Here is a 16,542-nt window from a genome sequence, read left to right on the forward strand (position 1 = left end):
AGTGAGTGTCTAATAAAAAACGCTATTGCTCTCAGACAAATAAACATAAAACCTATAAGGGGTTCGTTGACTGCGAGCGGTCTCATGTAGGTGACCTAAACCCGACATTCAAAGAAAAACGAGGCTGGGGGGGAATTATCCCAGGGCTCTGTCTAGGAAACCGACTGTAGGTACACATCCTTCTCTTATCTCCTAGTCCCAGCACACTGTCTCACAATGACAGCTACCTCGCAGACTCTAATTTATTCAGGGTTTACGCAAGAGGTGATAATCCATTTATCTTCATAATAATGTGCTCATTAGAGAGAGTGACACTCAATCCAGCTGGGATGAGGCCCCATGGATCTGCGGTATCCGTCGGGTACTGGTGCAGCTTCCCGACTTCAGTGATAATGAATAACCCATTCGATTTGACCTTTGGCCGTAACTCTGCCTCCATTATGGCTCAGGTGAATTCTGGGGGTGACTGTTAAAAATAGCACAAAAAAGCAAAAGCAAAGACTTGAATCCAAGATGGCGTAGCAGTCGGACGTGTGTTTGTATTGTCCTGTACTGTATTGTCCTGTCGCGTGTAAATAGTAAATAGTAAATAGTCTTCGTATTTTTCGTATACATTTCGTATATATTTTAATTTCACTTTCCATCTAGGAACTGAATATACATTCCTACATTCCGCCTCACCCAATGTGGTACGGACCTGCTATTTTTTTATACTTTAGAACCGTAACCCCAAGCAGAAGCTAGCCAGATAACTAGCTACTAGCTAGTAGTCAGTTAGCCACTGCTGCGGTCTTCACCCTCAACTCGGACACAGCCAGCTTCAATACCGGGCCAATACCTGCCAGTCTGCGAAGCGCGATATCAACCCAGAGCATATGGACTGCTTTTTCTCTACCACATCACCGGATTCCTGACGCAAGCTCTGGACAATTACACCGTATCATCACAGCTAGCTAGCTGCAACCGAGTGGCTACTACGGCTAAACACCTCTGTCCCGAAGCAAGCACCAGTTAGCCTTGAGCTAGCCTCGAGCTAGGCCCATCTGCCGGCTAGCTGCAAGCGCGATATCAACCCAGAGCTTATAGGACTGCTTTTTCTCTACCACATCACCGGATTCCTGACGCAAGCTCTGGACAATTACACCGTATCATCACAGCTAGCTAGCTGCAACCGGTGGCTACTACTGGCTAACACCTCTGTCCCGAAGCAAGCACCAGTTAGCCTTGAGCTAGCCTCGAGCTAGGCCCATCTGCCGGCTAGCTGAAGAGCTAGCGCCACTGCCACTGCACGAAGCTAGCACCAGTTAGCAAACACAATTCTACAATTCACCCCTCTTTCGCCATCGCCATCTGGCTTGGATTCTCTGTCGACACAACCACGTCTGAGCAGACCCCTCCGTCTGAGCAGACCACCCCCGGGCTACTAACTTTAAACGCCGCGTGCTAGCTTAGTGGAGGCCTCCTCTGCTCCATCTACGGCTGCCCCTGGACACTATGATCACTTGCTACATAGCTGATGCATGCTTGACTGTCCATTAATTCACGGTACTCCATTCTGTTTATTTGTGTTTTACCTGTCGGCTCTTGTGCTTAACTCAGGATCTGGTGTGTAGTTAATCCGACCCTCTCTGCCTAGTCGTCGCCATTTTTACCTGTTGTTGCTGTGTTAGACTAGCACCCTGTTATTGCTGCTGTTATCTACCTGTTTTTAGCTAGCTCTCCCAATCAAGACCTGCAATCACTTATGCCTTATTGTATGTCTCTCTCAAATATCAATATGCCTTGCATACTGTTGTTCAGGCTAGTTTTCATTATCATTGTTTTGGTTTGCAATGGACCCTGTAGTTCCACTCTCCGTACCTCTGATACCCCCGTTCGTCCACCCCCCACACATGCGGTGACCTCACCCATTGAGACCAGCATGTCCAGAGATACAACCTCTCTTATCATCACCCAGTGCCTGGCTTGCCTCCGCTGTACCCGCGCCCCTCCATACCCTGTCTGCACATTATGCCCAGAATCTATTCTACCACGCCCATAAATCTGCTCCTTTTATTCTTTGTCCCAACGCTCTAGGCGACCAGTTTTGATAGCCTTTAGCCGCACCCTCATCCTACTACTCCTCTGTTCTCGGTGATGTGGAGGTAACCCAGGCCCTGCATGTCCCCAGTCACCCTCATTTGTTGACTTCTGCGATCGAAAAGCCTTGGCCTCATGCATGTCAACATCAGAAGCCTCCTCCAAGTTTGCCTTACTCCACCGCTTTAGCACACTCTGCCAATCCTGATGTCCTTGCGTGTCCGAATCCTGGCTTAGGAAGGCCATCCAAAAATTCTGAGATTTCCATACCCACTATAACATTTCCGTCAAGATAGAACTGCCAAGGGGGAGGAGTTGCAATCTACTGCAGAGATAGCCTGCAAAGTTCTTCAACTTTCCAGGTCTATGCCCAAACAGTTCGAACTTCTAATTTTAAAAATTAATCTCTCCAGAAATAAGTCTCTCACTGTTGCCGCCTGCTACCGACCCCCCTCAGCTCCCAGCTGTGCCCTGGACAGCATCTGTGAATTGATCGCTCCCCATCTAGCTTCAGAGTTTGTTCTGTTAGGTGACCTAAACTGGATATGCTTAACACCCCGGCAGTCCTACAATCCAAAGCTTGATGCCCTCAATCTCACACCAAATCATCAAGGAACCCACCAGGTACAACCCTAAATCCGTAAACATGGCACCCTAATAGACCATTATCCTGACGCAACCTGCCCTCCAAATACACCTCTGCTGTCTTCAATCAAGATCTCAGCGATCACTGCCTCATTGCCTGTATCCGCCACGGTCCAGCGGTCAAAGACGACCACCCTCATAACTGTCAAACGCTCCCTAAAACATTCTGCGAGCAGGCCTTTTCTAATCGACCGCGCCCGGTTACCCTGGAAGGATATTGACCTCATCCCGTCATGAGATGCCTGTCATTCTTTAAATGTTACTTCCTCACCATATTAGACAAGCATGCTCCGTTCAAAAAAAATGCAGAACCAAGAACAAGATATAGCCCTGGTTCACCCAGACCTGACTGCCCTCGACCAGCACAAAAACATCCTGTGGCAACTGCAAATAGCATCGAAGAGCCCCCGCGATATGCAACTGTTCAGGAAGTCAGGAACCAATACACGCAGTCAGTCAGGAAAGCAAAGGCACTTTTTCAAGCAGAAATTCGCATCCTGTAGCTCTAACTCCAAAAGTTCTGGGATACTGTAAAGTCCATGGAGAACAAGAGCACCTCCCCCAGCTGCCCACTGCACTGAGGCTAGGTAACACGGTCACCTACGATAATCCGTGATAATCGAAGACTTCAACAAGCATTTGTTGGTGAATGCACCATTTGTAAGTCGCTCTGGAAAGAGCGTCTGCTAAATGACTTAAATTAAATGTAATGTATTTCTCAATGGCTGGCCATGCCTTCCTCTGGCGACTCCAACCTTGGCCAACAGCCCGCCCCCCCCGCTGCTACTCGCCCAAGCCTCCCCAGCTTCTCCTTTACCCAAATCCAGATAGCAGATGTTCTGAAAGAGCTGGAAAACCTGGACCCATACAAATCAGCTGGGCTTGACAATCTGGACCCCCTATTTCTGAAACTGTCCGCCGCCATTGTCGCACCCCCTATTACCAGCCTGTTCAACCTCTCCTTCGTATCATCTGAGATCCCAAGGATTGGAAAGCTGCCGCGGTCATCCCCCTCTTCAAAGGGGGAGACACCCTGGACCCAAACTGTTACAGACCTATATCCATCCTGCCCTGCCTATTAAGGTCTTCGAAAGCCAAGTCACAAACAGATCACTGACCATCTCGAATCCCACCGTACCTTCTCCGCTGTGCAATCCGGTTTCCGAGCCGGTCACGGGTGCACCTCAGCCACGCTCAAGGTACTAAACGACATCATAACCGCCATCGATAAAAGACATTACTGTGCAGCCGTCTTCATCGACCTGGCCAAGGCTTTCGACTCTGTCAATCACCATATTCTTATCGGCAGACTCAGTAGCCTCGGTTTTCTAATGACTGCCTTGCCTGGTTCACCAACTACTTTGCAGACAGATTCAGTGTGTCAAATCGGAGGCATGTTGTCCGTCCTCTGGCAGTCTCTATGGGGGTACCACAGGTTCAATTCTCGGGCCGACTCTTTTCTCTGTATACATCAATGATGTTGCTCTTGCTGCGGGCGATTCCCTGATCCACCTCTACGCAGACGACACCATTCTATATACTTCCGGCCCTTCCTTGGACACTGTGCTATCTAACCTCCAAACAAGCTTCAATGCCATACAACACCCTTCCGTGGCCTCCAACTGCTCTTAAACGCTAGTAAAACCAAATGCATGCTTTTCAACCGTTCGCTGCCTGCACCCGCACGCCGACTAGCATCACCACCCTGGACGGTTCCGACCTAGAATATGTGGACATCTATAAGTACCTAGGTGTCTGCTAGACTGCAAACTCTCCTTCCAGACTCATATCAACATCTCAATCCAAAATCAAAGCAAGAATCGGCTTTCTATTCCGCAACAAAGCCTCCTTCACTCACGCCGCCAAACTTACCCTAGTAAACTGACTATCCTACCGATCCTCGACTTCGGCGATGTCATCTACAAAATAGCTTCCAACACTCTACTCAGCAAACTGGATGCAGTTATCACAGTGCCATTCGTTTTGTTACTAAAGCACCTTATACGACCCACCACTGCGACCTGTATGCCCTAGTCGGCTGGCCCTCGCTACATGTTCGTCGTCAGACCCACTGGCTCCAGGTCATCTACAAGGCTAGCTAGGTAAAGTGCCGCCTTATCTCAGTTCACTGGTCACGATGGCTACACCCACCCGCAGCACGCGCTCCAGCAGGTGTATCTCACTGATCATCCCTAAAGCTAAAACCTCATTTGGACGCCTTTCCTTCCAGTTCTCTGCTGCCTGCGACTGGAACGAATGCAAAAATCTCTGAATTGGAGACTTTTACTCCCTCAACAACTTTAAAAATCTGCTATCCGAGCAGCTAACCGATCGCTGCAGCTGTACATAGTCCATCTGTAAACTACCCACCCAATTTACCTACCTCACCCCCATACTGCTTTTATTTATTTACTTTTCTGCTCTTTTGCACACCAGTATCTCTTCTTGCACATGTTCATCTGATGATTATCACTCCAGTGTTAATCTGCTAAATTGTAATTATTAGATTTATTGCCTACCTCATGCCTTTTGCCACATTGTATATAGATTCTCTTTTTCTACCATGTATTGACTTGTTTATTGTTTACTCCATGTGTAACTCTGTGTTGTCTGTTCACACTGCTATGCTTTATCTTGGCCAGGTCGCAGTTGCAAATGAGAACTTGTTCTCAACTAGCCTACCTGGTTAAATAAAGGTGAAATAAATAAAAAATAAATAAAAAAGGGTGAGTTGTGAACCATCCTGCTTATCTAATCAGCATTGTTACCGTGTCTGGTTAAGAGGTCCTGTGAGTATGGTGAGTAATAATTTCACCTCCATTGACAGGAGATGGTCACTGTATGTGAGGAGAGAGAGAGCGTGCCTGTGGCCCCTTTCCCTGTCAATTTCTTATCAATGCGGCTCCCTCTCCACTTCCAACCCTCGCACGCCTGCCACGCTCAAATCAGAAACACAATCAAGTCTGCAAGTCAGACAAGAGCACTCAAATCATCACCAAGAACAAAACAAGTAGACGAGTAATTTAACCCCTTTACCCTCATCAGATTTACACAGACCAATAACACAAGGAATTAATGCAACTGGGCTGTTGACAACCTATAAATCAAATGTCCATTACTAATCCCAGAGTCCTTTGGCATAGGCTTCAAACTCCACAGTTTCCCCAGTCGAGTAAACACGTCACATCAAAATGACGGTCCTCAGCCATGTTTCTGGTGATTGGTTCAGATTTTTTTTTTTTCAGCCAGAGCTCCACTTGAAGAGGTAATAATGGAGATAGATGTGGGAGCAGATTTCAGAGAGACGTGCAAATGGGCGGAGAACGCAACAATTCCGAAACTCCCTGTCCGCAATCACTCTGCAGTCAATCTCTGACAAAAGTGACGAATCAACAAAACATGTCACGTCACAGTGATATTTACTTGTACCTTATACACTAGATACTGATTTTGTAGCGAGAGAGGTGTAAAAAGGACTCTAAGCGTAGCTACTGTGTAGCGGCGAGAGCCTAATGGACTCTAACAAAAGCCATGACCAGTGATTAGTATATCCCCTCTCTTGAGAAGCACTATTGCACACAAAGTCCGCCATGCAAACAGAAGAAACCTTGCCCGTTGCCCCGAGAGACATGGGACAAATCCCACCGCGGCCACCAATTTAAAGTGCCATTTGGAGTGTTTGAAGAGTGAAATATCAACAAAAGGAAAATTAAGACTCAATGATGGGAACAGCAGGGCCTCCTGGGTGGCGCAGTGGTCTAGGGCACTGCATCGCAGCGCTAGCTGCGCCACCAGAGACTCTGGGTTCGCGCCCAGGCTCTGTCACAGCCGGCCGCGACCGGGAGGTCCGTGGGGCGACGCACAATTGGCCTAGCGTCGTCCGGGTTAGGGAGGGTTTGGCCGGTTGGGATATCCTTGTCTCATCACGCACCAGCGACTCCTGTGGCGGGCCGGGCGCAGTGCGCGCTAACCAAGGGAACCAGGTGCACAGTGTTTCCTCCGACACATTGGTGTGGCTGGCTTCCGGGTTGGAGGCGCGCTGTGTTAAGAAGCAGTGCGGCTTGGTTGGGTTGTGTTTCGGAGGACGCATGGCTTTCGACCTTCGTCTCTCCCGAGCCCGTATGGGAGTTATAGCGATGAAACAAGATAGTAATTACTAGCAATTGGATACCACGAAAATTGGGGAGAAAAGGGGGTAAAATGTATTTTTTTTTTTTTATGATGGGAACAGCATATGATGGAAACAGAGTGCAAGAAGATTACTTTATTCCCTTGAGTCAACAACTATCACATACTAGTCAACTGTCGCAAACTTTAATCTGCACTCATAGGGCTTGTTTCCAGGACACAGATTAGGAAGATTAGGCTTAGTCCTGGACTAAGAATTATTCTCTGTGAAGGACCTCCATTGAAAGCTCTTTTGAGTCTATGACTAGGCTTAATCTCTATATGGCAAACCGGCCCATGCACTTTCAGTAGTCACAGTGACAGAAAGTAATATTGCTTCTTGGTCTTGACACCAGGACTGAACACCTTTAAGTAGACAGGTCCCCTTTATTCCAAGAATAGAACTGACCATAAAATGCCTCAACCGTGGAGTAGTAGTGGGAAAGTTGAGTTGAAAAGAGCTTAGACCTGATAAGGCTCTTATACTCAGCGTGTCATCTGTGGCTTTCAAGTAATATTCTAAGGAGTGTGGTCTGTCTGAGAGACTTTGTGTGACTGCTCAACCTCTTCTTAACGCCACCAACCGATCTCCTATCCCAGGTAATATCCTGGCGCCAAACATGAGCATTATAGAAGGAAGGAGAAGAAAACAAACACAGAAAAACACAACTGAACCCATTCCCTCGGAACGGCACTCTTTTTGAAGCGGTGAAAGAGCCCTGGTGACAAGGAGGACAGCTTGCACTGATGGGAATAACCTCATCACCTGAGCCCCTCCTGAGTCGCTGAGCCTCACTGCTCTCACTCTCTTTTTATGTAGAGCCTACTGTGTCCAGCATTGTTCAACGGTACATTGTATGAAATGCCATGCACGATCAGTGAAGATGCTTGTATCTCATGCATTTCAGCTGTTGTGGGTGACACGCACAGAAGGGCAGACACATGAGGTACCTACCTCCACATTAACACATGCAGTGATGCCTTTGATTAGATGCTCCTATCCCGATGACACAAATATGAAGGAATATGGGTGAAATAGGTTCCTGTTGTTTATTTATTTATACCGCCCCTTTTTTTCACATTTTTTATCTGAAGTACCCTGTTTTGCCATGCCGAAAAAAAGAGACCTTGATCACGTTGTTCTCGGCGCTTCTGATTTTCACACGACCTGTATTTGCACCAAATGCAAAAAATTGCCCCATATGCCTTCTTTGTGCGATCTTCAATGAAATTTGCTCAGCAGTCAGCACAGTAGACAAATATAACAAGCCTCTACTACAGTACTGGCAGTCTGTGTCCCAAATGACACCCTATTGCCTAAATAGTTTACTACTTTTTCACCAGTGTCCAGAGGAAGACCCTTAGGGATATGGTCAAAAGTAGTGCACTATGTAGGGAATAGGGTGCCATTTGTTACATAGTTGCAGTGTGTTCAACTGCTAACTGGATTAATGTCAGTGGCGTAACACTAGAAGGCACCCCGTGGAGCTGGGGAGCTGACACTGACATCCCTACCATAGGTGATCAGTCAGAGAGAAACAAAGAGAGATTGTGAGAGAGAGAGGGAGTGAAAGCGGAGGAGAGCCAAAATACAGATATAATTGTCCACGAGAGGACAAGAAAGAAAGATGCGCTGACAAAAGCAAGACACACACACACACCCAAAAAAAGAAGGGGTGAGGAGAGGAGATAGGGGAAAATAAAGGAAGGAGAGAGGAGGAAGCCCCGTTGTGTACCTGTGGGAACAGCCGCGTCCATAGTGGGCCTCTCCCAAGTGTTGACTTGCTCCCAGGCGAAGCCATTGGTCCCCAGGGCCACACTGTAGCCACAGCTGCTGTAGTGCTCTTCAAACGAACAACTGCCTGTAGGACATGACGAGAAGAGAAGGGTTGCATATGTAAACACGATAAAGCCATATACTCACATCATTATTTCATCCCCGCTAAATAATGATTTTCCAGCGCATTAGGCTTCATGCTAGCCAGAAGCCATGGATTGAGAAAGCAAGACTAAACTCGGTCTAATTAAATGTACTCTTTGAGACGCGTGGTTTAATTGCAATGAGAGGATTCAAAGGGAATTCTTAGTTTTTTTTTGTGTTTTATCTCTGTTTTTTCAATTACACCCATAGTTTAAGTGTTTTTGAGCGTGGATCGATTGATCTAGGCTGTGCTGACTTGACAGTTTACTGTGGCAAGGAATACAGTTGTTGTATTATACATGAATGGATATATTTTTTCCAATTAAATGAAAAGCTTGCTTCTGGTTTTAATCTAATTTATAAAATTGCATAAGCCAAGGACTAAACACTCATTGGCAGTTAATGACTTGCCTGTTTACTGAATGGGAAAATCAGAGCACAAGAATGGGTTATTATTCCATTAAAATGAGAGGGGAGTTGGTGTCAATGATCTTTTGTTAGACAGATTATGACTTGGGTTTAAATCCCCCCCCCCCCCAAAAGAAAACACCACAGTATGTCCATTCTGAAATGTCCCAAACATTTATTTCTACGTCAATAAATCCAGTCTTCCTTAATCAAAACCCCTAATCTCAACTGAGATTGAGGCTGTCCTAATATGGACACTACATAACAAATAACTTTTCACTTTCCAAATCAAAAGTGTCAAACAACCACCATCGTGGCATCGTGTCTGTTTCTGCGGGGGGGGGGGGGGGGTGTAAAGTGACAGAAAAACAAGCCAAAGCCCTTCATCTCCTCTAATTAATGTTGCCTACCAATTTGATCCATTATTGATAAGTTGCCCACAGCAGATAAGCAACAGTTCCATTATCATTTGAAGCTGCTGCTACAACCTGCACCCACATCTGCAAATAGGAGAGGAGCTAGCGTAAAAATGGGGGCTTTTCATCACTAATGCTAGTAGACAGTGAGATGTAATTGGGAAGTTTTCCAGCAGCTGAGTTTTCTTTAGGCTCTCTGTCGAGACATTGTTTATCAAATAGAGTTTCCCATGTAGCACTTTCATCAATAATGTTTTAATGAACTGAGAGGCATGTTTCTAAGGGCAATGAATGGGAGGTGGAATGCGGAGTTAGAATGCGTTCACAGTCGCTACAGTCAAAGAGGATGTTGTTTACGCTAGAAAAAAATGCCAGAGAAGAAATTGAAGTGTTTGCACCTCAGGATTTCATTTGAGAATTAGGGGCCCTGCAATTAATATGTATTGCTGGCAGATTACAGCTGTACTGTAATTAATGTGCATTTAATTTGAATTAATTTAATATTTTTGCCATTTTGGGCAACTACATAATGAGTTTGCTAGCTAGTTTAGTTGAATTTTAAGATGATATGATCAACAAAGAGATCTTTGGAAATATCAGTTTTGAAATGTTGTTGTGGTAGAAAAGGTAAAGAAAATGGACACCAGGCTACAGTACAGTATATTTAAAACGAGTGATGATTGAATGTTGAATTTCTCAAGTAATCTTTACATAGCTCTTTATAAAGATAAGCTTTTTGGACAGATTATCCTCAGGGTTCATTCATTTGGATCAGTGGTTTCTGGTTAAGTTGAGTATTAGTGTTGATTAAGATAAAGATATGCACCCATCTTGTGATAATACTCAAGACCCTTCTAAAACATTCCAGTCTTTTATCCATTTCCGGAGCCCCAATCGTACCCTTTGGATAATTAGAACCATACATTTATACCCACTTTCAATCGAAACTGACAGTTTCTAGCATGATATACACCAATGGGGACAAACTCTGCTAAAGCGTCTGTTTTCTGTTCACTTAGATAATATCTTAGTTTGCTCCCATAAAATTTACTGTCATCATCTAAGATTTAATTACAGCGTTTACAAACATACTGTGTGTACTCTTCTTGTATCCCCCGGCGGCATTTCCGAGCTAGGCAGGCTAATATACGGCTCGGATGCTAAAGCTATTACTTTCACTCCAATAGGCATGAATAATAGCCAAATATAGCTTTCAATAATTTGGCAGTCAACAGAGATGTACAGTATCAGGACAGTGTTTTTGTCATGTAATATTTGTCTTCCAATTTAGGTCAAATGTGTCCTGACAAAGGCCAAGCAGCCATATTCTTATTTTCATTAGATGACTCAATGGGACACATTTTTGTATTTTTCTTGGCTCAGAAAAACAAACACACACACGTACACACCTGAAGTCAATAGATCAAATCCATTTGGACAGGATCGAGGACATAAGACATAGTAGACCGATTAAATTAGTGAGCGAGACACACAGACTCAACACAAACACACACAGAGAGAATCGCTTTCACTCACATCCCGTTTGAAATTAATCCAGCTTCGCCAGTCATGCTGAATTAGACGAGAAAATAAGGCTAACGAGGGTGCCTCTAATAACACACACAGCTCGTTCGATTTAGCCGCTCCCTCAACCCCTACTAATTCTACCTTTTCCACTTCGCAAACACTCTTAAACCTCATCAGCCCAAGTCCCACAATCCATTTCCCCAAGCCAATCTATCCCCATCCATCACCTTGTGGAGAGGAGAGAAGGCTTTAGGTAAGATAAGTAGCCAGGCATTGGACAGAGGTTCTACAAGCTCACTCAGGTCAGAGCTGGGACATGTTCAGTGTTCAAGCACCAAACAGAAGAATACTGAATAAAATGGGAAGAAACTACTGTAAATCATTTTGCTACGGTGTGACCTCATGAGCATTACCCAGCTGAGAGAGCATACAGTTGCTTGAAAATTAAATCTGTCTCCACAACAAGCACTCTGGGTTCATGAGCGGTCAGTGATACGCTTTAGGGACACGCTTCTCACCGGTAGAAAATACTGAACTGTCAATGAGTTAATGCTTCTTGGTTTTGCATCTCTCTCCTCAGGCTTTGAAACGCTTGTATGAATGAAATATACAGATGTAGGAACTTAATTTAATCATTATTTTGGATGACTGAGTTTTTAACATGTTGATCTCAAGTAAAGACGTTCAGTTTAATTGCACAACAAGCCTCCGTGCATTTGTAACACTAACCTTAAATTAAGACCAAAAGGCACCCCCAAAAAATCTATGCATTACTATAATCTAGCGGAAATCACTCAGTTCTGCCTTCAGGGTAAGATTCGTGACAATGAACTTCAACCTGCGTAAAAATTATCTTCCTCACAGACTTGTGTCAGTCGTTTTTTATCCCTTCTCTGACGAGGTCTTGACACTATTCGCATGCCAATCTCAATTCAGAATTGTTTGACAAAAATGGCAACTTTGCATTAATGACTCCCTTTCCCTCTCCTGTGTGAGTCAGGTGGTGTATCCTCAGAGGAGGCCAATCCTGATCACCTAATTCCAGGGATTGGTAGAACAGACATGGAAAACCACAATAAGTCTACTTGGAAAAGCTAGCTTCTATCGGCCTTTAAATCAAATCAAATATATTCGCTACATACAGTTTACAGCACGTATAAAAAGTGTAGCGAAATGCTTATGCGCTAGCTCCCTCAACAATGCAGTAAATGAATCTATTGAATAATAATAACAACAATCAAAAGAGTCAATTCTAAAATAACAAGTAATAGAACAGGTATTTACAAACAAATGTTACACTGTATTTATTGCCGATCGAGACTATTTGGTCTGCGCAGGGAGACAGCTAGGGTTAGCTGTTCAGCAGTCTGATGGCCTGGTGGTAGAAGCTGTCTCGGAGCCTGTTGATCCAAGACCCGATACTATCTTGCAAAAAGGTATTGGAGTATCACAGTGAACAGTAGTGGTGCAATAAATCACAAAACTTACGGTTCGGATTACGGTTTTTAGTCACGGATCGGATAATTTTTGGGGTGAGCAAAAAAAATAAAAAATAAAAAGAGACAAATATGGAACGAATTGCAAAAATCACTGAAGCTGGAGACTTATATCTCCCTCACTAACTTTAAGCATCAGCTGTTCGATCGCTGCAGCTGTACACAGCCCATCTGTAAATAACCCACCCAACTACCTCATCCCCATTTTGTTATTAATTTTTTTGCTCCTTTGCACCCCAGTATCTTTACTTGCACATCTATCACTCCAGTGTTTAAATGCTAAATTGTAATTATTTCACCACTATGGCCAATTTATGGCCTTACCTCCCTAATCTTACTACATTTGCACACACTGTATAAAGATTTTTCTAATGTGTTATTGACTGTACGTTTGTTTATCACGTGTAACTCTGTTGTTTGTGTCACACTGCTTTGCTTTATTTTGGCCAGGTTGCAGTTGTAAATGAGAACTTGTTCTCAACTGGCCTATCTGGTTAAATAAAGGTTAAATAAAAAATTAAATAAATCTTAAAATATTCAATACACAATTGTTAAATTAAAGTACAATATGAGGCATGATACCTTCTTCCTTCAAACAATAGTGAATGAAAAAAAATAGCCAGTGTCCACATCATCAAAAAAAAAGAAATCAAAGTAGACCTGAGCTTGTAACTTCAAATTATTTTTCAAGATGAGGATGTCTACATTGTCTGGGGAGTGGGTAGACCTCTTTGCAGTCACTATGTCCCCTGCCGTGGAGAACACCCTCTCGCTAGGAACTGGAGTGCCAGGCACAACCAGGTAGCATCTTGCCATCATGGCAACTCATTGCTTTTCCACCATGCCAGTGGATCACCATCCACTGGAATGCCGCTTGTAGGATGCCACCTCCTCTTTAAGGGTGTTGGAAAATGTCTTGCTTGTGTCCTTGCTCGCAAAGGTCTCCTCGAAAAGCTCCTTCCTGGCCGAATTATTTTGTGGAGGAGATGCCTCAGTCTGCTCCTGTCGGCTCTGTGGCTTGACCCTGCAGAAAAAATGACTTGATCTATTAAACTTACTAATTATTTATTTTCATATTTCATAGAACTATAATTGTGGCAATAACATTTAATAAAAGCCATTATTATTCCAAATGAAAATTGGATTATTCTAATAGCAATAGCATAGACTAAGACTAGACTGCAGTATATTTATTATTTAAGTAATTCACTCTTCTTTTTTTTACCTCTTCAGTGGCCACAATCTCAGTGGTGAGATCACTGTATGTTCTCTGGCATTGGGCAGGGTCTAGGTGAGACAGGGGCTTGAACCTTGGATCCAGTGAGGTAGATCAATGTCCTGTACATTATGGGGGTATCTGGGGTTCAGGTCCTCTCTAATGGCAGCCTTGACATCTCTAGTGATGGTGCGGTCTTCCTCACTTGGGGCCATGGATTGTAGAATCCTTGTTTTCAGAGGTAGGATCATGGACACAGACAGTTTCAGTGCTCAATAGGGTTGTAACCGTTTGAGGGGTTTGAGCACCTGGAGGACCTCCTCTGCCACTTTCACGTCATCATCAGACGAGGTGACGACGTCTTTATTTCTTTCAGGGTCTTGTCTGTCAGTGCAGAGTATACAGCTGCCTGCTGCTCAAGATAGCGCCATCTTCCATCTTGTTGTGACATCGTGTATGAGCTTGTGGGTCGGTAGCTGTAGCATTGCTTGCTTGGTCTAAAGCACATGAGCGGCTGTTGTGCATCGGTGGAAAAAGGAAACCACGTTCCTGATCCTCCCAAGGAGGCGGTACATCTGGTTCACTGAGATTCCCCTTCGGGATGCTAAATTTATCATATGTGCAAAGCAAGCTATCTGTGGCCCCAGTCCAGCTTCTATCACTGAATTTACTTGGTTCTTGGCATTATCTGTGGCGGTTGGGATATTGCTATTGGGCCTCTCTAGCTTCCACTCCGCAGCAGTACCTGCGCAATATTTGTACCTGTGTGACTCTCATTGAGGGGGCATGTATGTAGCACCGGACTTCGCATCTCCCACTCCTCTGTGGTGTAGTGAGCAGTCACGTAGCTTTCCGTTGCCCTAGAGGTCCACCCGTCTGTGGTGTGGGCAACAGAGAACACCTTGGATAAATCATCAACAATTTTGATATTTTCCTGTTCATAAAGATCTCTTCATAAAGATCTGGCACTTCATAATGAAGTTGGTGCGCAAGGGGATTTCATAGCGTGGCTCAAGCACTTTCACCATATGTTTAAACCCTCTGTTTTCCACAACAGAGTATTGCCTCATGTCTGCAGCGATAAACATCCCAGTAGATTTGGTGATGGCTTTAGCCCGGTCTGATTCTGCAGCAAAGAGCTGCTTAAATGCTGTGGTGAGAAGTTGTTGTCTCTTGGATGAGTTGGCTCCAGTTACTGACACACCAGGGTGATGACGCTTTAAATGTGTGGCCATGCTCGATGTATTTCCATGATCATACGGCTTTCTTGTTGCACAATGCCTACACACAGTAATGGTGTTGTCCACCACCCTTCTTCCGTCATCATATTTGACAGAGAAGCCAAAATTGCCCCATACATGACTTAAATGAAGCGGGAGGGCTTTTCCAGTTCTTCAACTCCTCTGCTAGCCATGTCTGTCATTGCTCTTTTTTCTTCTTTGATTTTGCAAAGCGAGCATCCAGGATTGATTCGTTGGGATTCAACATGCCCCTTTCACGTGAACAGTACACACAACTGCTTTTTCAAAGTAATCAAATCAACCTTCAGGCTTCAGAGTAAAACACAGCACGCATCAGTCTTGTCTTTATGTTTTCACTGCAACTCTGCATCAAGATTTAGGGAATTATTACTTTAAAAAGTAATAGCGGCAGTAAAACTGTATTTCACACTGATGGTTAAACTTTGCAATTGATCTGCGGTTCACATGCGTGCCGAACCGTGGGGGGTGATTCGTACGGATCACGGATCAAGTACGGTCTGTTACACCACTAGTGAACAGTCCATGGCTCGGGTGGATGAAGTCCTTGGCGATCTTTTGGGACTTCCTCAGAAACCGCTTGGTGTAGATGTCCTGGAGTACAGGGAGCTCTCCCTCAGTGATGTATTGCACCGTCCACACCACACTCCGTAGGACCTCCCTGTTGAGGATGGTGCAGTTGCCAAACCAGGCAGTGATGCAGCCAGTCAATATTTGAATTTGATATTAAGATGTTCTCGATTGTGCAACTGTAGAACTTCTTGAGGATCCAAGGGCCCATCCCGCATTTCTTCAGGCGCGATGGTGGTGTGATTGGACCATGTCAGATCCTCTGTGAAGTGTACGCCGAGGAACTTGAAGATTTTGACCCTCTCGACTACAGCCCCATTGATGACAATAGTGGTGTGCTCCTCCCTGTTTCCTGTAGTTTTGCTGACGTTGAGGGAGAGAGGCTGTTTTCCTGCCACTGTGCCAGGGCTCTAACCTCTTCCCTGTAGGCTGTCTCATCGCAATCGGCGATCATGCCCACCACCGTCGTGTCGTCTACAAACTTAATGATGGTGTTGGAGGCATGAGTGGTCTCACAGTCATGAGTGTACAGGGAGTACAGGAGCAACAAGGCACTGAACAAGGCAACAAAACACGTCATTCTTTCAAACAAGAAATCCCTCACATAGCACTAGCCACAGCGATTATGGTTAGGGGTAAGGGAAAAGATGTGAATAGGGAAATAGATATGTGTTTGCATGTATGTACCTGTATGACCCCCACTGTCCTTGGGTCTGGCTGTGTGTGTGGGCACACACCAGCTTTCATATGTTCTCATGTTCTGAGCAAGGAACTTAAATGTTAGCTTTCTTACATGGCACATATTGCACTTTTACTTTCTTCTCCAACACTTTGTTTT

At 44.8% G+C, this 16,542-nt stretch overlaps 1 protein-coding gene across 1 annotated transcript in view; it reads right to left on the minus strand.

Annotated features, from left to right (window-relative positions):
• LOC111960530 (receptor-type tyrosine-protein phosphatase T-like) overlaps positions 1 to 16,542 on the minus strand; it is a 209,019-nt gene that overhangs the window by 86,451 nt on the left and 106,026 nt on the right. The window contains exon 2 of the mRNA XM_023982600.1: positions 8,628 to 8,753. Within this exon, the coding sequence (XP_023838368.1) occupies positions 8,628 to 8,753 (126 nt within the window). The remainder of the gene's footprint in view (positions 1 to 8,627; positions 8,754 to 16,542) is intronic.

The sequence above is a fragment of the Salvelinus sp. IW2-2015 genome, linkage group LG1 (genome assembly GCF_002910315.2).
Source record: "Salvelinus sp. IW2-2015 linkage group LG1, ASM291031v2, whole genome shotgun sequence".
Taxonomy (NCBI): Eukaryota; Metazoa; Chordata; class Actinopteri; order Salmoniformes; family Salmonidae; genus Salvelinus; species Salvelinus sp. IW2-2015.